General features: G+C 35.6%; 1 protein-coding gene across 2 annotated transcripts in view; it reads left to right on the top strand.

Moving 5' to 3' along the window:
- FAM151B (family with sequence similarity 151 member B) overlaps positions 1–21,650 on the top strand; it is a 42,085-nt gene extending 20,435 nt beyond the window's left edge. Inside the window, exons 6-8 of one of the 2 annotated variants that reach the window (XM_049649722.1) lie at positions 10,400–11,222; positions 15,227–15,321; positions 19,402–21,650. In XM_049649722.1, coding sequence (XP_049505679.1) covers positions 10,400–10,559 — 160 coding nt within the window. In that variant the 3' untranslated portion in view covers positions 10,560–11,222; positions 15,227–15,321; positions 19,402–21,650. Of the gene's footprint in view, positions 1–5,423; positions 8,646–10,399; positions 11,223–15,226; positions 15,322–19,401 lie in introns of those variants that run through there. The other variant, XM_049649723.1, reaches the window with a different exon arrangement.
- The last annotated feature ends 64 nt before the right edge of the window (positions 21,651–21,714 follow it).

The raw sequence follows: 21,714 nt of genomic DNA on the forward strand, positions 1-21,714 counted from the left end.
TAATTATAAGTTTATTATTAAAAGGTCTTGGTCTGTTGATTGATATTTTACCTAAGCTCACATTGTCTTTGGCCTGAATACTTGGCCATATATTTTTTTGAAAAATAAATTTATAGTTTTATTTTTCATTCATTTTTTGAAGAGTGATTTGTCATTAAAAAAAATAGTTTTTAACCTATAGAAAAGTTGCAAAACACTTTCTACATCTCTGTTACCCAGATTCCCCAATTGTTAACTTTTTCCTGCATTTATTTATTATTTCTCTGTTTTTTTTTCTATTTATATTTTTTCCTGGCATGATGCCTTGTTATCCTTAAGTACTCCTGAGTGTACTTCCTCAAGCAAAGGCAGGCTTCTATATTACTACTATGCAGCCTCCCAATCAGAAAACCAGCATTAATACAACAGTACCATGCAGTCCTCAGACCCATTCAGATTTTATCAACCATTCAAAAAAATGCTTCTTTTTTCCTTGGGGTCCAAGAAACCTTCTGAGAACATGTCTTATATTTAGTCGTCATGTCTCATCAGTCTCCTTCAGTCTGGAATAGTTCCTCAGTCTTTCCCAATCTCATATACTTGACAGTCTTAAAAAAATGACAGGGCTTTTATTATGAAAGATGTTCTCAACTTGGATCAGTTCGATATTTTCCTCATTTTTCTCATGCTTGTGTTCTTAGGAGACTTAGGTACTTTCCCTGTCCCAGTTCTCAAATTGACCACTTCTTCAAGGATAACTGCTTGATTACAGTGGCGGATAGTATTTAGAAAGTGAAATCTGGGAGTTTGGTATGATCATTGCTACTCGAGTGTCATTGCTTCTAGGACATCTCAGTGGACAGAGCTAGTAAATACTTGTCTGTGTATATGTGTGATTACAGTGTGTGTATGTGTGTGTGTATTTGTGTGTACAAACACACACCATGCATACACACACACCTACACACACAACAATATATACATCTAAAACCATTTTTTTTAAGTTTATTTATTTTAATAGAGAGTGGGGATTGAGAGAGAGAGAGAATCCCAAGCAAGGTGCAGAGCCCAAGTGCAGAGCCCAATGCGGGGCTCGATCCCATGAACTGTAAGATCATGACCTGAGCCAAAATCAAGAGTCAGACACTTAACCAAGTGAGCCACCCAGGCACCCCTACATCTATAGCCATTTCTATGTGTATATATACATGTATAAAATCCATGAGTTCATAATGAAATTCTAATTTCAACCCCAACCCCTTAGGGTTCTTTCTAGCAGTCTTTTCTTTGTTATAAATTTCTTATCAGATACTTAGATACCTGACTCCCACTAATTTAATCTAATAACCATTTAAAAGAGGAGTTTAACTTATTTACATTATTTATAAAAAGACAGATATGTTGGTCTTGTTTGGTCTTGTTTCTGTCATTTTTTTTGAAGTAGCATACTTGTTACTTTGTATAGCATTGAAAACATTTCTTTTTTTGAGAGAGAGAGAGAATGGGGGAGGGGCAGAGAAAGAAGGAGAGAGAGAATCTTAAGCAGGTTCCACACTTAGTGTGGAGCCCCACTCAGGGTTCAATCTCACGACCATGAGATCATGATCGTGAGATCATGGCCTGGACCGAAGTCAAGAGTCTGACACTTAACTGAGCTACCCAGTCACTCCTGAAAATACTTCACTGTAGCTGTTTCCTTTGCTTTGTATTTTAATTTTAATAATTTGTGAGGTTCATTTTTCCCTTTTGATTATTCATGACTGTAATTTCCATAAAGTATGCTTAATCTGCTTCTTTAAAGGTACCTGTTAATTTCTTCCTGTGAACAATAATAAAATTAGTGTACTTCTTTACCCCTTTCACCTAATTTTGACTGTACTCTCTTTTATTGTCAACTTTGAACTTTATAGTCAATGGTAAATTGGCTGTCTATAAAATTCTTGGCTCACAGTGCCTTTCCTTGAGGATTTTGAAAACATTGCTCCTCTGGTTTCTACTGAGTGTTGATGTGGCAAAAGTTGAAGCCAGTCTGATTTTTTTTTTCCTCTTTTAAGTGTCTTGATTTGGCAGGAGTTATTGGGGGACAACTGAATGTAGAAAGTGTTGTTTTCAGTATATAGATTAAAATGTCTTTTCTGGAATATATCTGTGAATTATATTTTGAAATACTTGTTTTATTTTATTTGTAAACTAAGTTTTCTCTTTCAGGGATTCTAGTTATGAATATTTAGATCTCTGTTGCCTATCTTTGGCATCTATTATTTTCTCTTTAGTCTTTCTTTGCTTTTTATTTATTTGGATTTTATTTTTCTTGATTTTATAATTTGTCTTCTATATCTCTTACAATATTTTCCACAATGCCTATTTTTCCTCGTATATCTTCAGACTTCACTTTATTTCTATAATAGTACTAATTCTTTATTTCTTTCCTATAATCTGCCAATTAATGTTTTATTATGTCTTCGGTACCATCTTGCAACCTCTTCCATAGCTCATATCTCTGCTTTGTGCTCTTTCTTCAAAGAAGCAGTTGCATCATTTAAAAAATGTTGGTTATGGCTTTCATCTGCCTTGATGGTTTTCTTTAAATTTTACATATATTTCAGCTATCTGATAGTTTTTTATTTTGTTACTTTTTAATTTTTTTTTTAAGTTTATTTATTTTGAGAGAGAGTGAGCCCACGAACAGGGGAGGGGCAGAGAGAGAGGGAGAGAGAGAATCCCAAGCAGGCTCTGAACTGTCAGTGCTGAGCCTGACATGGGACTCAAGCCAATTAACTGAGCTGAAATTAAGAGTCAGACGTTTAACTGACTGAGCCACCCAGGTACCCATATCTGACAGTTTTTTTAAAGATGATGTTTTTATTTCTCCATCTGCCATTTATTTATCCTTATTATTTTCTTATACTCTTGTACTTCTCCTTATTTTATTTTGATTACTGCAGTTTATTTTTTTTACTTTTTAAAGTTTATTTATTTATTTGGGGTGGAGAGGGGCAGAGATGGAGAGAGAGAGAATCCCAAGTAGGCTCCGTGCTGTCAATGCAGAGTCCAATGTGGGGATTGAACCCAAGAATCGTGAGATCATGACCTCAGCTGAAGTTGAATGCTTAACTGACTGAGCCACCCAGGTGCCCCAATTGCTGCATTTTAGAGAAAGTCATTTTTTTTTTTTCTGGACAGGCTACTTGCCCAAAGTGCATATTGCAGAGGAATTAAAACTATGCTTCTTATGACCAGAGAGTTTTATGTGTGAGTGTGTTTAGCCTTTAACGTTTCCCAGTGAATAGAGGTAGGCAGTTGTGGTATCTCTAAGTAGAATCTTTTATCTATTGCTTATATTTAAAATTTTGAGTTTCCACAGGACTAAATAGTCTGATGTGCACAACTGTGACTTTTCTGTGTTAACTCTTTCCTTGTTTCTATAACTTCTTGGGACCAAACCTACCCCAAGAAAGCCTCCATTTGTAGCTCAGGGATGCCATTCCCACTGTTGCAAAGTGTTTAGGTAGAGTCTGCCCCTCATCTAGAAGTGTCTTTGGTAGGCTTTCTCTGTAATCTACAGACATGGGCAAATTCTCTTCACTTCCTTACATACTCATCTGGCTTTAATCTCTGTTGCTGTTGGAAACTTTTCACCTGTTTTATAATTTTTAGTTTCAGTTCTTTCTTAATTTCATTGAAGATGGGGTTTCTATTTTCATTCTTTTGTTCTTTTTGCTGCCCCTGGGTAATTCCTAGGAGGAAAAAGAGGCAGTGCTGACTTTAGGCTGCTATGTTCAAATAAGAAGTTTCTACCTCCTATTTCTTTCATTACTACTACCTCAGTTTTCTCATGTTCTCTCTATGAAGTCATTTTCTTTCCTAAAATTTCTCATTTGAATATTGCACTCTGTTCAAGTCAAATTCTTATTTTTTAAGATTACTTTATTTATTTTGAGAGAGAGAGAGAGAGTGACGAGGAGAGGGGCAGAGAGAGAGGGAGAGAGAATTCCAAGCTCCGTGCTGTCAGCACAGAGCCTGACTTAGGGCTGGACCTCACAAAGTGTGAGGTCATGACCTGAGCCAAATATCAAGAGTCAAACGCTCAACCCAACCATATTCAAGTCAAATTCCTAAACTCTATAATTAAGTACTCATATTTACCCCCTTCAGTTTGAAACTCCCTTGTGTTTGGCTCCATGGCATTGCACCAGATGGATTTATCTACTTCTCTGTCTAGTTCTCTTTTGTTTTGTTTATTTTTGTTGAATTGTTTTTGCCTCTTTCTAATTTTGGAATTCTCTTAACGACATTTTTTTTTTTTTTTGAGAGACAGAGAGAGACAGAGCATGAACAGGGGAGGGGGAGAGAGAGAGAGAGAGAGAGAGAGAGAGAGAGAGAGAGAGAGATACACAGAATCCAAAGCAGGCTCCAGGAAGCCTGATGTGGGGCTTAAACCCATGAATGCAAGATCATGACCTGAGCTGAAGTCAGACGCTCAACCGACTCAGCCACGCAGGTGCCCCTCTTAACAACATTTCTTTCACAGTCTTTTTTAAATATGAAAGGTAAAATAGCAAAGCTTTAATGGAATATATCACTAGAGAATATCTTCATAACATTGGGGATGGGAAGGGATTCTTTTTTTTGTTTAATTTTTTTATAACATTTATTTATTATTGAGAGACAGACACAGAGCGTGAGCAGGGGAGAGGCAGAGAGAGGGGGAGACACAGAATTGGAAGCAGGCCTCAGGCTCCAAGCTGTCAGCACAGAGCCCGACACGGGGCTCGAACTCACAAACTACGAGATCATGGCCTGAGCCGAAGTCGGTCACCCAACCAACTGAGCCACCCAGGCCCCGAGAAGGGATTCTTAAGATATAAAAATCACTAGCCATAAAGAATATGTTTGAGTAATTTGAATACATTAAAATTCAGAAATTGTTCCTGTCAAAAGATACCATGAAGAACATGAACAGATTAGGCACAGAGTTGGGGAATATTTTTGTATCTCAAAAGGGCTCTAATAGAGAATATACAAAGAAGTATATATTCTATTATTTGTATGTCACAATTTATTTGTTTTATTATTGAATGACATTTGGATTGTTTCATGGTTTTGACTGTTACAGGGATTGCTGCTGTGAACATACACACACACGCATGCACACACACACACATCCTGGTGTACATATGCCTACATTTATAAAGGTTGTATAGGGAGGGAATATCTAGGAATAGAATTTCTAGGTCATAGAGTATTCATAGCTTCTACTTTAGTAGATAATGCTAAACCGTATTCTAAAGAAAATGGATTAACTGCAGCTACATGTTTCAACTTGGAGAAATTTCACAAACTATATTCAGTAAAAGAACTAAGACCAAAAAATATTATATACCATATGATTCCATTTACATAAAAATAACTAACAGGCAAAAATTGAACTGTACTTTTTACAGATGGATATATAGCCAGTAAATAAAGAAAAACAAGAAAATGACTACCACCAAGGTCAAGGTTGTGAGGTCTCCAGGGGAGAGGAGAGGTTGTGATAGCACAGTGACATACAGGTACCTCCCAAGGTAGTGATGGTGATGGTGTGCTCTCTTTCTTGATTTGGGTTTTGGTTACACTGGAGTTCATTTTATAATAATTTGTTAAAATTCATATTTATGGTTTTATGGGCTTTTCCTATATATTTCATAATGAAAAGGGCTTAAAAAATAAAACCTGAGAACTGATTTGAATGAACATAATTTAAGGTACCCTTAGGCAATTTGTCTTCCTATTTCACTTTAAATATAATAGAGGGAGGATTAAAAGAGGTACAGTAACTTTGTAGAGCTCTTTTTTTAATCTAAATCCATATCTGTGTCACCATAGTGTTCAAATAAAGTAATAGATGCCATTTTAGCAAACATATAGGGTTTTTAAAGTATTTTTCCAGTCTTATTAGAAATAATTGAAATACATCAATATATACACCATGATAGTTAGATTTACATTTATTGTGAAATGATTATCATAATAGGTTCAGCAAACCTTTATCTTCTCATATAAATACAGTAAAAAGAAAAAAAGGAAAAGGAAAAAATTCCCCTTGTGATGAGGACTCTTAGGATTTACTCTCAGGGCACCTGGGTGGCTCAGTTGATTTAGCATCCTACTCTTGATTTCAGCTCAGGTCATGATCTCCCAGTTCATGGGATCAAGCCCTGCATTGGGATCTGTGTTACAGCGTGGAGCCTGCTTGGGATTCTCTCTCTCCTCTCTCTCTACTCCTCCCCCTGTTTGTGCTCTCTCTTTCTCTCTCTCTCTCAAAATAAAGAAATAACCTTTTTTTGTGTAAAAAAAGGATTCACTGTCTAAACACTTTTCCTATGTAATCATACAGCAGTGTTAACTCTACTCATCATTTTGTACATTACATCCTTAGTATTTATTTATCTTATAACTGGAAGTTTATACCTTTGACCACCTTCCTCTATTACCCCTTCCCCACCCTCGACCCCTGGTAACCACAAGACTGATCTCTTTTTCTGTGAAGGTTTTGTTTTTCTTTTAGATTCTACATATAAGTTAGATTGTACAGTACTTCTTTTCCTGTCTAACTTGCTTTACTTAGCATAATGCCTTCAAAGTCCATCCATCGTGTTGCAAATGGTAGGATTTCCCCATTTTTTATGGCTGAATAATACTACATTGTATATATGTATATACTACAACTTTTTTATCCCTTCATCTATTGATGGACATGATTGTTTCAATGTCTTTGTTATTGTAAATAATGCTGATATGAACATGAGGGTGCAGATATTTTTTTGAATTGATGTTTTTGAATTGATGTTTTTGTTTCCTTTGGATATGTTCCCAGAAGTGGAATTGCTGGATCATATGGTAGTTCTATTTTTATTTTTTTGAGGGTCCTCCATACTATTTTTCATAGTGGCTGCACCAATTTATAATCCTACCAATAGTGCACAAGGGTTCCCTTTTCTTAACATCCATGCCAGCATTTGTTATCTTGCGCCTTGTTGAAGATGGCCGTACTAACATGTATGAGGTGATATCTCATTGTGGTTTAGATTTACATTTCCATAATGAATAGTGATGTTGAGTATCTTTTCATTACCTGTTGGCCTTTCATATATCTTCTTTGGAAAAATGTCTTTCCCCATTTTTAAATTGGGTTATTTGATGGTTTTTTTGCTATAATTATCACTGTTAGTTTTTTTTTTGCTGTTAGTTCTTTATGTATTTTAGATATTAACTCCTTACCTAATATACGGTTTGCAAATATTTTTTCCCATTCCCTAAGTTGTTTTTTCAATTTGTTGCTATGGGGAAACCTTTTTAGTTTGATTTAATCCCACCTGTTTATTTTTTATTTTGTTGTTTGTACTTTAGGTGTCATATCCAAACAATCATTACCAAGACTTATGTCAGGAAGCTTTTTTCCTATGTTTTCTTGTAGGAGTTTTATGGTTTCAGGTCTTATTTTTAAGTCTTTAACCCATTTCAAGTTAATTTTCGTGACTGGTTTAAGGTATAGGTTCAATTTCATTCTTTTCCATGTGATTATCCAATTATCCTAGTACCATATATTGAAGAGACTTTTTTTCTCCTTTGAATATCCTTGGCTTCCTTGTCAAATACTAGTTGGCAGTTTATACTTGGGTTTATTTTTTGGCTCTTGATTCTGTTCTCTTTGTCTATTTGTCTGTTTTTATGCCAATACCACACTGTTTTGATGACTATTGCTATATAGTATAACTTGAAATCAGGAAGTATAATGCCTCTTGCTTTATTCTTCTTTTTCAAGATTTCTTTGGCTATTCAGGGTCTTTCCTGGTTCCATATAAATTTTAGGAGATTTTTTTTCTACTTCTGTAAAAAATGCCATTGGAATCTTGATAGGGATTGCATTGAATCTTTTGGTGGGATTAACATCTTAATAATATTAATTCTTCCACTATGTGAAGACAGGATACCTTTCCTTTTCTTTGTGTCTTCTTTGATTTCTTTCATCCATGTCTTACAGTTTTCAGCATAAAAATTTTTCATTTCCTGGTTAAATCTATTCCTATGTCTTTTATTGTTTTGATGCTGTTGTAAATGAGATCAATTTCTTTATTTCTTTTTCAGAAATTTCACTGTTAGTGTATAGAAATGCTACTGATTTTTTTTTTGTATGTTAATTTTGTATCCTGCAACTTTACTGAAATCATTGATTAGATCTAACAGATTTCTGGTTGAGTCTTTATACCAAATCTATGTATAAAAGTGTGTCATCTGCAAACAGAGACAATTGTACTTCTTTTCTTTCTAATTCTTATAGCTTTTACTTCTTTTTCTTGCCTGATTGCTGTAGCTAGGACTTCCAGTACTGTGTTGAATAGGAGTGGTGAGACTGAGCATCCTAGTCTTGTTCCTGATCTGAGAGGAAAAGTTTTCATCCTGTCACCATTGAGTATGGTGTTAGCTGTGGACTTGTCATATATGGCCTTTATTATGTTGAGATATGTTCGTTCTGAGCCTAATTTACTGAGTTTTTATCATGAGTGGGTGGTGAATGTTGTCAAATGCTTTTTTGTACTTACTGAAATGATCATATGATTCTTTTCTTTCATTCTATTAAATGTGACATGTAACATTGATTTGTATGTGTTGAACTGTCTTTGCATCACAGAGATAAATCCCACTTGATCATGGTGTATGATCTTTTATTGTGCTGCAGAATTCAATTTGGTAGTATTTTACTGGAAATTTTTACATCTGTATTCGTCAGGGATATTGGTTTATAGATTTCCTTTTTAGTAGTGTTCTTTTCTAGTTTTGGTGTCAGGATAATGCTGATCTTGTCAAATAAATTTAGAATTGTTTCCTTCTCTTCAGTTATTTGGAAAAGTTGGAGAAGAATTGGTTTTAATTCTTTAAATGTTTAGAAAATTCACCAGTGAAGCCACCTGGTCCTGGGCTTTTCTTCATTAGGAAGTTTTTAATTACTGATTCAATTTCTTTACTAGTAATTGATCTATCCATATTTTTAATTTCTTTCTGATTCAGTCTTGGTAAGTCATAAGAAATATAGTTTGTAAAGTAATTCCTATTTGTGTGTGTATGTGTGTGTGTGTGTGTGTGTGTGTGTGTGTGTGTATCCTCGCTTGTAGTTTAAAATTTCTTTTTGGTTTGCCACATAATGCTGCTATGGAATGAAATTCAAAATACTTTTCTCTGTTACATTTCCAGAATGATGTCACCATCCTTAAGGACAGGAATATGTCAACATAGCAAGAATATATACCTTGGTTAGATTATTTCTTATTAATAGTAGAAGAGGTGCTTTGGAGATTTCTTCCTGGATTCTGACATGTTTATAGGGAAAACAAATGTGAAGCTACTTACCAGCTTTGCATTTTCTCAGTTTCTGATGCATTAGGGGTATTGTGGATTTTTTAAGAGTTTTTTTTTAAGTTTATTTATTTTGAGAGAGAAAGAGAGTGAGAGAGAGCCTGTGCAAGGGAGGTGCAGAGAAAGAGAGAGAGAGAGAGAGAGAGAGAGAGAGAGAGAGAATCCCAAGCAGGCTCCATGCTGCTAGCACAGAGCCTGATGCGGGGCTTGATTCCATCAACCGTGAGATCATGACCTGAGCCAAAATCAAGAGTTGGATGCTTAACCAACTCAGCCACTCAGGTGCACTGTGACAAGAGTACTTTAATAGAAGTAATGTTTACTTAAAGAATATACAATTTAAGTAACATTAAAATTCTGAATATATTCTTCACATCCATAATAAATCTGCATATGTTATTATTGTTTTTTTAACTCCAGAAAAGGATCTGAATTTATTCTGTTTGGCATCCTTAGTGACATCTCTTGGCATTCTTATATCTCATATAACCCACCCCCCCCGACCCCGCCACCGACCAGAAGGGAGAGCAGGGCCATTTATAAGTGAATATGAATGTTGGTAATATCAGTGGCATTTACATCTCTTCATAATCTCTTGCAGTCATGCTTTTGACTCTACCCATCCTGCTGAAAAAAAAACCAAGTTAGAGCTGTAGCTTTTGTGTAGGGAACATATTCCTTGATCAGCAATACAATCTCTTTAGTTTTTTTGTCCAAAATTTGGCCCATTTTCAGTGTTACCAGTCTGGGTTTCCAAAGCCATTTAACATTCCTGTAACTCAGATATAGCAGTTACCTAATTTAGCTGACAGCAATGTGAATTTTTTTTTCTCTCTAGTCCTTTTGATGTTGATGAAAGAATGAAACAGAAACTATATGTTCTAGCACTGCTAATTAATTTTTTTGTCTGTGAATTTGGGTTAAAGATAAATGAGAGTAACTATTTTTAGGCTTATTGGAATTCCTCATCACTGTTTCTTATCTTTTACTTTTCACTGTATAATTCTGTTTTATTTTAATGCAGGTACAGCCTGACTATTTGGACTGGGAAAAATGATAACTATTCCATTGAAGATTTACTTTGCATTAGAGACCATTTTGACAAAAAACAAGTTTTCTATGACATCTTGGAACCACAAAACCATGAATTTCAACAAGCCATTGGAGTCAAAGTTAATCTCTAAGAAGATTCTTCTAAGTTATTTCATGTTTTGGTTTCATAATCCCCTGCTTTGGTCTGAACTAATTACCACATAAATTATGATGATTGACTTATTCTCCACATCATCTAATCAAAGAACACTTAGTGCTTACTTTATTAGGCATATATCCTTATGATACTGTACTTACTTAAAACATTTGGAAAGAAGAGGGGTGCCTGGGTGGCTCAGTCAGTTAAGTGTCCAACTTTGGCTTGGGTCATGATCTCACAGCTCATGGGCTCAAGCCCCATGTCAGGCTCTATGCTGACAGCTCAGAGCCTGGAGCCTGCTTCTGTCGCTCTCTGCCTCTACCCCACTCATGCTGTGTCTTTCTCTCAAATATAAATAAACATTAAAAAATTTTTAAAAAGATTTGGAAATAAGATATTTCAGTGGGTCTGTTGTAATAATAATTTAGGAAGATTATGCTTTGAAAACCTTTATAAAAATATGATTTTGATATACTGAAGGTAATTGAAAGAATTTACATGTTATAGCTTGGATATAAATCACATTTTGTTGGCACTTGTATTACAGAGATTCAACAAAATTCTGGCACCCTCTTTCTTTTTTCCTGGAGAACTGGTTATTTCAGAAATTACAGAAGAGTAAGAGGGCTTTAAAAATGTTCTAACTTTCACACAGGTGAGCACCTTTATCATGACAGAATAAAATCCACTTACTGAAAACAATATAGATTAAATTAGATGGATCTAGCATTTCCATATTATTGGGAGCATGCTGGCAACTGTGTATGTATTTTGTATTCTTTATTTCCATCATAATATTTTATCTATAGTGAGTACAATACTACTGGAGAGCATAATTTTTTTTTTATTTAGCCACATGGTTTCTTTTTTTTTATGATACAATTTATTGTCAAATTGGCTTACATACAACACCCAGTGTTCATCCCAACAATTGCCCTCCTCAATGCCCATCACCCATTTTCCAATCTCCCCCACCCCCATCCACCCTCAGTTTGGTCTCTGTATTTAAGAGTCTCTTATGGTTTGCCTTCCTCCCTGTCTGTTTGTAACTATTTTTTCCCCTTTCCCTCCCCGATGGTCTTCTGTTAAGCTTCTCAAGATCCACATATGAGTGAAAAGATATGGTATCTGTCTTTCTCTGCCTGGCTTATTTCACTTAACATAATACCCTCCAGTTCCATCCACATTGCTGCAAATGACCAGATTTCATTCTTCCTCATTGCCAAGTAGGATTCCATTGTATATATAAACCACATCTTCTTTATCCATTCATCAGTTGATGGCCATTTAGCCTCTTTCCATAATTTGGCTATTGGTGAGTGTGCTGCTATAAACATTGGGGTACAAGTGCCCCTATGCATCAGCACTCCTGTATCCCTTGGGTAAATCCCTAGCGCTGCTATTGCTGGGTCATAGGGTAGTTCTATTTTTAATTTTTTGAGGAACCTTCACACTATCTTCCAGAGCAGCTTGAAGAGTAGAATTTTAATCCTAGTGACACATCATTTGATTTTCATTTCTCACCAGCACCACCTTAGGCCCTTATTCAGGCCCTTCAGGGCCTTGTTCAGGCCCTTATTTTACTGCTAGAACTTCAGAAACTTGTTCTTCATGTCTTCATTGTTCACACTCTACTCAGAGATGCTCTGAGTATTTCTGCTGAAGAAAGCTTTTATAAGTGCCTCTTGCAAATTAGAAACCTCCAGGGGCCTCTTACATGCAACTTTATTGAATTTTACTCTTAAAGACCATCCACAATGTAGCCCACTCTAAAAGTCAATTCAGTGACCTTCAGTGCTTCATTTCAAAAATGCCTGCGACACCAATGGTCTCCAGACCTTCCTTTAACAGTTAATTTTAACTATTTAATATTGTTCACTAATTATGTCATACATGTTAGTTATATTTCTTCAGCTAGGTTAGAAAGCCCTTCATGGTAAGGGTGCATTCTTAACTGTCCTTTATAGTATGTGGCTTAGTCTTGAGCAAGGTATTCAGAAAAACATGTACTTCTTTCATTTATTAAAAAGAAACTTACTAATGAATGTCCTAAGATATGTAATTTGCCTTGGTTTATCAGCCATTTTCTCCCAGAAGATAAAGTGGTATATAGTGAAAATATAATTTTGAATTCAGATAGACTTCCCTTATAGCCCCACCTCTGTCCCTTACTAGCTATAGATTTTTGGAAGTATTTAACCTCATTGAATCTTGATTTCCTTATCTATAAAATGGAGGGAAAATGAGGATTTTCTTGTAGTTGTTATGAAGATTGAGATTCATGTAATAGAGGATCTAGCTCAATGCTCAACGCATAGTAAGTACTCAACAGACAAGGTTAGTTCCCTTCTTCTAGACTTGTCATATGATCATATCCATTGTAGATAAATACAGTGAGGAGTATAACATGAAACATTGTAGACATAGAAGTATTTAAAGAAGACAATTATATTTCCACTTTAAATTTTAGCTCCAACTAAATACAGTCCTATTTGTCAAATAATACCTAAAACTTCACTTTCTATGGTTGTTTGCCAAAAACAAAAGATAAAATTTTATAATTACAAAATTTTAACAATTGGAACAAAGAATAATTTAAAATTATAATAAAAAGTAAAGCTTAGTTTACAAATTTTCTAAATGAACTGCATTTTAATGAGGTTTTAAATAAAATTTCATTTGTCCAGAAGATTATTTTTGCTACTTGATTATTTGACCCTTGATAATAGTTTTAAAAATATTAATCTTAAGGCAAAATTCTTTTATTTTGAGAACTTTATCAGCTGAGTATCACTTAGATTAAGATTTAAAGCTGTATTTACTATCAACAATAACCAAAGTATGGAAAGAGCCCAAATATCCATTGATGGATGAATGGATAAAGAAGATGTGGTTTATATACACAATGGAGTATTATTTGGCAATCAAAAAGAATGAAATCTTGCCATTTGCAACTACGTGGATGGAACTGGAAGGTATTATGCTAAGTAAAATTAGAGAAAGACAAAAATCATATGACTTCACTCATATAAGGACTCTAAGAGACAAAACAGATGAATATAAGGGAAGGGAAACAAAAATAATATAAAAACAGGGAGGGGGACAAAACAGAAGAGACTCATAAATATGGAGAACAAACTGAAGGTTATTGGAGGGGTTGTGGGAGGGGGGATGGGTTAAATGGGTAAGGGCACTAAGGAATCTACTCCTGAAATCATTGTTGCACTGTATGCTAATTTGGATGTAAATTAAAAAAAAATAAAAAAAGTTTTGAAAAGACAAACAAAACAAAACAAATAAACGAATTCATCAGTTGCCTTATAGAGTCAAGGTACAAATTCTAATTCATCTCTATATCCTAATTTTAAAAAACGGAAATTTTATAAATGATACTTTTAATGATATAATAAAAAATGTTGAAAGACTAAAAAAAAGATTTAGAGCTGTATTTTAAATTGTTTTGGGGAACAAAAATATGTAAGGGAATTATAAAATGTATGCTGTTGAAAATAAATTATTAGTGGATATTCACATGGAAAAAAATAACTTTGATCCCTACTTCATACCATACAGAAATAATTTGACTTGAATCTTAGGTCCAAATGTGAAAACTAAAATTAAGGATTTAAAAGAGAATGAAGGAGAATGTTTTCGTGACTTTGGAGTAGGCAACAATTTCTTTTTTTAATTACAGCTTTGTAGAGGTATAATTGACATATAAAATTGTCAGATGTTTCCAATTTTTTTCCTATTTCCCCCACATCCAAGGCAATGATGTCTCATAACACAACACTAATCATAAAAGAAAAAATTGATTGGGGTGCCTGGGTGACTTATTTTGTTGAGTGTCTGACTTCGGCTCAAGTCGTGATCTCAGGGTTCCTGAGTTAGAGCCCTGAATGGGCCTCGTTACCATCAGCACAGGGCCTGCTGCGGGTCCTCTATCTCCCTCTTTCTTCTCCCCTCCCCTGCTCAATGTCTCTCTCAAAAATAAATAAAACATTAAAAAAAAGAAAAAAATGGGTTAATAGGCTTTATCAAAATTTAACACTTATCATCAAAAGACTCCATTAATACCTATCTGACAAAGGTCTCATAGTCAGAATCTTTGGAGAACTCCTATAAACTAATTCTTAAAAAGAAGCTAAACAACTCAACTAAAAATGGGCAAAAGGACAGACACTTCATAACTTGGTTAATTAACAATAATTATAGGGGCGCCTGGGTGGCTCAGTGGGTTAAGCAGCCGACTTCCGCTCAGGTGATGATCTCGCAGTCCGTGAGTTCTAGCGCCATGTCGGGCTCTGTGCTGACAGCTCAGAGCCTGGAGCCTGCTTCAGATTCTGTGTCTCCCTCTCTCTGACCCTCCCCTGTTCATGCTCTGTCTCTTCCTGTCTCAAAAATAAATAAACATTAAAAATAAAGAAATAATAATTATAAAAAGGCCTTAATGTAGGAGAATGCAATACAATACTATATGAACAGTGAGACTCTACATTTATCAATATGGAAAGATGTTATCTTGCAGGCTGCAAAACAGATGTTTGGTATCCTATTTATGTAAAATTATATGACTTTATATGCATTTGTATACATAGGAAAATATTTGGGAAGAAGTTCCCAGACACAAAATAAGTATAACTTATTTTTCCCCTCCAGGTTCTCAAGTCTAATGTTTGGTGTTGAGAACTCATGGCATCCAAGGGCTATTTCCCAAGTTTGGCAGAGCAATCCTGGTCCTAGAAGAGACTTTGGTACGAGATCCAATTGTTCAAAAAAAATCAGAGCTTTAATAAGTACGGTTGAGGGGTGCCTGGGTGGCTTAGTCAGTTAAGCATCCGACTTTGGTTCAGGTCGTGATCTCATGGTTTGTGAGATGAAGCCCCACATTGGGCTCTATGCTGACAGCTCAGAGCCTGGAGCCTGCTTTGGATTCTGTGTTTCCCTCTCTCTCTGCCTACCCCTGCTCACACTCTGTCTTTCTCTCTCTCAAAAATAAACACTAAAAAAAAAAAAAAAAGTATGGTTGATATGGCCCTGTAAAAGTGATGTCATTACTAATTAGTCAGATATATACTCATTTACCAAGTGGGAAATTGTTAAAGATTATTCACAACAGATTGGTTACTTGCTTGTTTGTTGGAGTTAAAATCTTGGGGTTTTTCCTTGTAATTATAAAAATTAAGTACCTAGTGAATATATAGAAAAATGCCCTATCTCTCATCTTGAAATTTAAGGTATGAGCCTGCCTAGTAAGAGCCTACAATCTGCTTATAATAATAAATCCGTGAATCAATGCAAGGAAAAGTTCACTGATAGAAAGATGAAGATAGTAGCACTGAAGAACTTTTTATCTAGAAAATGGGAGTATAATGAATAAATGAAACCAAGACCACCTGATAACCAGGTCTTGGAAGAAGCCGGGCAGGATCTAGGAGTTCTTGGGACCTCAGCAGCAGGAGCTCAGGGTCTTTGTTCTAGTGTCTACTGTACCACACCAGTGTCATTTTTTACTTGTGACTGTGATTGCTTCTCTCTCTTCTTTGTATCTAACATCCTTTGGGCAAGGACCTTGATTTGTCCAGTCACTTGTGTCTTCAGGGCTTAGTAGGAATACTGAGAGGAAGGAAGAGGCAGGCATTTAATTGATGTCTGATGGACTGAAGCTGTGCAAATAATTCAGAAATGATTTCTGCCTCAAGGATCTTAAAATCTAGGAAGAGAGATCTATAGACAATAAGTTGGATATTTGCTGTAACTCCTGTGATGGAACTATACACCAGGTTGTGGCAACAGACAGCATTTTGTTCTAATTGAGAGAAAACACTTAAAGTTGTGTCTTGAATGAGTAAGATTCACTAGGTAGAGTAAGAGAGGGAAGGGTCTTTCAGACAGAGGCACATGCGCAGAGGAACTCTAAGTGAGGGAAGAGACTTATCTGACCTGTTCAAAAAGTTTATAAAGACACTACACTATGAGGCTGGGCACTGAGGCAGGGGCCAGATTCATTTTCTGAGCCAAGGAGCTGGCTCCTTTTCTCTTAGGCCATAGGAATCATTCATTGCACCATTTTAAGTAGGGGAGCTTTAATACCGGTTTTGAGTGTTAGAAAGGTGTTTATAATGGCATGAGAAGAAGATTTGGAATTCTTGAAGTTAAGGGAGATGAAGCCCTGAATTAAAGTGGTAGCAAAAGCAGATGGAAATGCTCAAGAAACAGAGGAAAGAGGTTACAAAGGGAGAACTTGCAAGAGTTTTTAAGCTCGTTGAATGGAGAGTATGGGAGAGAGGGAAGAATCTAGCGAATCTATATTTTAATTAAAATTTTTTTTTAATGTTTATTTTTGAGAGAGAGAGACAGAGTGTGAGCAGGGGACGGGCATAGAGAGAGAGGGAGACACAGAACCTGAAGCAGGCTCCACGCTCTGAACTGTCAGCTCAGAACCCCACTCAGGGCTTGAATCCATGAACCATGAGATCATGACCTGAGCCCAAGTTGGATGCTTAACTGACTGAGCCACTCAGGCACGCTGTGAATATATTGTTTGCTAGGTAACAGAAGGTCAAGTGGTGCTACTAACCCAAACAAGATAGGACAGAGGCCACATGTAACTATACTTTTCAGTCATTTGTTGATAGTACTCTTTTATACCAACTTGGAAAGAACGCTTGAAAACCCCATCTGCCTGTCCCTTAACTCACTTACCTCCTACTCTAACTTTAGAAAGGATGCTCTTTTTTTTTTTTTTTTTTTTTTAACTGGACCAGTTTCTTAAAGACTCTCTAAGTAATTGCTACTTTACTACATATTTTAATTATTCCATAATTTTCAATAATGTAACTATTTCCACAGTCCCACCATCAGTGAAGAGAGAAAACAGGGCTTGAAAGGGGCCCACTCAGCCTCCTGCCCTGTAGGGAGGTTCTTGTTTCTATGCTTCTGCCTAAGAAAGGAATCAGTCTGACTAAATCTGGTGGCTGAACTCTTCTGGGCTTGCTTGCCACTACAGAATGTTCATTAAGGCTGGTCATTGCCTTTTTCTTTATGTTTTCCTTGGGATGAAAGAATGTAATAAGAGTTTGAAAATCTTAACCGAAATATTGACTGTGAGAGTCTTTTGCTACTTTGTGAATTCAAGAGATGATCAAAAACTCTGGATTAAAGTAGAAAGCCATGACCTCTTCACAGAGCCTGTTGAGCTCAGCTCCTAAACCAAGGTTTTTTAAGGAGTCTTTCATGACTTCCCCAGGCAGACCTCTGGGCTTTCTCCTGAGGTACCTTCTCTGCTGGATTATAATTATTTTACAGGTTTGTGTTTTGTTCTCAGCTGTGTTGTTTTAGAGGAAGAAACTATTCATTTTTATATGATGTCTGGTCAGAATAGGCCCCTAACAAATGGGATGGATGGATGGATGGACACAAAACCTCGGTAATTTTCTTAGACCGGTTATTCTTACAGTGTGGCGCACAAACCCCTCAGTGCCCCTGAGACCCTTTCAGGAGATTCATGAGGTCAAAACCATTTGTGAAATTGTTATTATTTCACACACAAAAAACAGGATTTGCCTGTTTCGTGTAAATACGATGATGTTGGAAAAACAATGGTGGGTGAAACTGTTGATGTCTTAGTATAAATCAAGTTCATGGCATCAGTTAGCAATCATATTCTCCACTGTCACACTCTCACATTAGAAAGGAAAAAAAAAGACTTAGAAGTATCATCAATGATTCAGCAAAAATTATTATTTTGAACATTTATTAACATCTTGCCTCTTTAATGTAGTCTGTGTGACAAAATGGGAGGTAAACACAGAATAGTTCTGTATACTGAAATTCAGTGGTTGTCCTAAAGAAAAGCACATGTTGCAAACAGAGCTAGTCATTTTTTTCATGGGAAAAATATTTACTGGAAAGAACAACTGACAGACTAGTTATTCAGTCTTGGGTATTTGGCACATATTTTCTCAAAAATGAACAAAGCAAGTTTGTCACTTCGAGGAAAACAACTGACAGTATCTGTTGCCAGTTACAAAACCTGAGCTTTTACATGAAAAATTAGAATTTGAATAAACTTGAATCCATCATTGTGAACTTGACAATTCCCAATGCTTAAAGACTTTTTTTCTGATACCAGTGGCAATATTAATAAATGTTATTTTTAATGTAATTTAATATAACACAATGTATTATAATAAAATGTGTCAATATTTGGAAGATCTGAATAACTCAAAGATTCATTATTTTCCAAATGACTAGTCCATGATATTATAAAACCTTGCATGAGTAAGGAATCCATTCAAATTGCAAGATAGTACAGTGAATATAGTGTAATTGAATATGAAAATTCATTGATGTAGTTTCAGATTCCACATTACAGCTAAACTTTTAAGAAAGTACCACTTACCCAAGTTTAAGTATAGTATCAAAGAAGACTATCCACAATTATCTGAAAAGCCCATTATTTCTTCCTTTTACAATTATACATTTGTGTGAAGCCATATTTTCTTCATATGTTTCAACTAAAACAACATATTATAACAGATTGAATGCAGAAACAGGACAATCCAGCTGTTTTCTATTAAGCCAAGGATTAAAGGGATTCGTGAAACCATAAAACAATACCACTCTTTTCACTAAGTATATTTTGGAAAATATAGTTATTTATTCTAACATGAATGGGTTTGTTGTTATTTTAAAAGAATTAGCATTTTTAAAGTTTTCCAGGTTTTTAAAAAATGTTTATTTTGAGAGAGAGAGAGAATGCATGAGCTGGGGAGGGGCAGAGAGAGAGAGGAGAGAGAGACTCCTAAGCAGGGTCTGTTTTGTGATCACAGAGCCCAACGTGGGACTCAGTCTCAGAAACTGCCAGATCATGACCTGAGCCAAAATCAAGAGTTGGATGCTCAACTGACCGAGCCACCCAGGCGTCCCAAATTCTCCACATTAATAAGACTCAAAGTTGCAGGTACAGAATAGCAATTTTTTGTTTTGAAATTGGTAAGAAGAACCTTTGGAAAGTGTTTTTGCCTGACAATCAAAATTTAAATTTCTGCCACTATAACCAATACTTATTGAATATGAAAATAAAACTAAGAAGTCATGTATGTGATTGAAGTCCAAAAATGTAACTAAGTTCAATCATTAATTTCAACTTTTCCCACTGAATCTAGAATTGTTAATACATAGAGTGTCTCAATCTTTAAAAAGACTTTAAAGATTTTTCATTAAAATGAATCTCATTAAATCTCTGATCAACATCCATCCTCTGCCTGTTTCCAAAAAAATGTGGTTCATATCTTCCTTGGACAGAGTTTTCCATAGATAAACTGCTCTAGGAACTAAAGCGTTAATATATTTCTGTGACTTCAATTTTCTGGTGCCAGTTTATCTTAATTTGGAGGATTCTGGACTAAGTCAGTGTTTCTGTCCCTTCCGTATTTAAGATCAGCTATTTAATCTCAATTGAGTCTTTTATCTTCTGGCTAAATGATATCAATTCTTTCACCTCTTTTAATGTTTTTTTCCTAGATTTTTTATTATCTTTATCTTCTTACATATATATTGTATGATGTGCTATCTAGAATTAAAAAACTATTTCAGATTTGCTCTACCAGTAGTAAGATTCACTAGTAGAAACTGGTTAATCTTTTAACAATATAGTCTTAGCTCTGTTAGGAGTCCTGACAAACTTGTTAACTTAGTATCTAACTAAAACTGTTAGAGTTTTTCCATGTAAATTATTGATTTTCTAATCTTAAGCAATTGATTTTCAAAACCTAAATGTAGCCTACTCATGATCCTTATACTTTGATCCATTGTTTCAGCTAATTGAAATTCTTTTAAATTGTTTTTGTTGTGATTTGTTGTGTTAGCTACTCTTGCCAGATTTTCCTCTCCTGGCCTTCCCTTTAAGAAGTGTAGACATTCAGGGGGGCCTGGCTGGCTTAGTCAGGGGTTGGGGGGATAGTGTGTGTCTCTTGATCTTGGGGTCATGAGTTTGAGCCCCACAATGGGTGTAGAGATTACTTAAATAAATAAACTTAAAAAAAAAAAAGAATTGTAGACATTCAAAGAAGGTATACAAAGAGATAGGATGTCACCATGGGAAGGCCAATGGGCAGTTCCAGTAAATTTAGTGGATTTACTATCATCCAGATCTGGTCCTCTTATCTTGGAGACTTAGAAATGACTTAGAAATGTGACTTAGAGCTAAGGAATATTGGCACTAAACAAGGCTATATAAACTTAACTATTATTTTATTTAGAATCGTGACTTCCAAGAAGACTGTGCCTTCTTGTTTTAAAATGTAGGTTTTATTACGATTCACATATGTTGAAGCCAACAGATCAGGAGACAGTTATATTGAAAAATGTAGTTTGTTACTTAAAATTCCCAAGAGGAGGCAAGCATTCTACATCACATAGGGCCAATGTGGGAAAGTACCAGGGTCTGCCTGGAGGCAGAGTAGTAAGGGGAAAACTTGGGAAAGACCCTTCATTATGGTTTCTATAAGAATGAATGAGGCAGGGTAAGCAGGCTTAGGATTGGCTAGTTTGAATAATTTTGGTGGTTACTGAGGTGTAGGAGCTGTCTCTGGTTGTTTGGTACCTGATCCTGGCTTGATTAGGGCAGGCGGGTAGTTGCCTTGAGTGAGAGAGCCCTGTGAGAGCCTGATAAAGGAGATATTTGGAGTATATGGATTCTGGATTGGTTGGTTTGCATACATAATTGCATTGTGTATGCATTGCATACATAATGCATACATTGGTTGGTTTGCCACATTCTGTGGCAAGTTATTTTCTATCTCTAGGAATTAGCTAACCTTGGGAGGGGCAGTCCATCCACTGTCAACAAGGCCCTAAGATATCAAAGCATCAGAAAATAAACAAAATTAAAAAACATGATTAATACAATTGTCATCATCCTGACAAGTTAATTTCTTCCTTTATTAAAAAAAAATGTATATTTATTTATTTTGAGAGAGAGTGTGCATGTATGCAAGCAGGGGAGGGGCAGAGAGGGAGAGAGAGAGTCCCAACCAGGCTCTACACTGTCAGCACAGTGCCCTACTTGGGGCTCGATCTCACAAACCATAAGATCATGACTTGAGCCAAAATCAAGAGTCAGACTTTTTTTTTTTTTTTTT

This window comes from Panthera uncia, assembly GCF_023721935.1.
Source record: "Panthera uncia isolate 11264 chromosome A1 unlocalized genomic scaffold, Puncia_PCG_1.0 HiC_scaffold_17, whole genome shotgun sequence".
Taxonomy (NCBI): domain Eukaryota; kingdom Metazoa; phylum Chordata; class Mammalia; order Carnivora; family Felidae; genus Panthera; species Panthera uncia.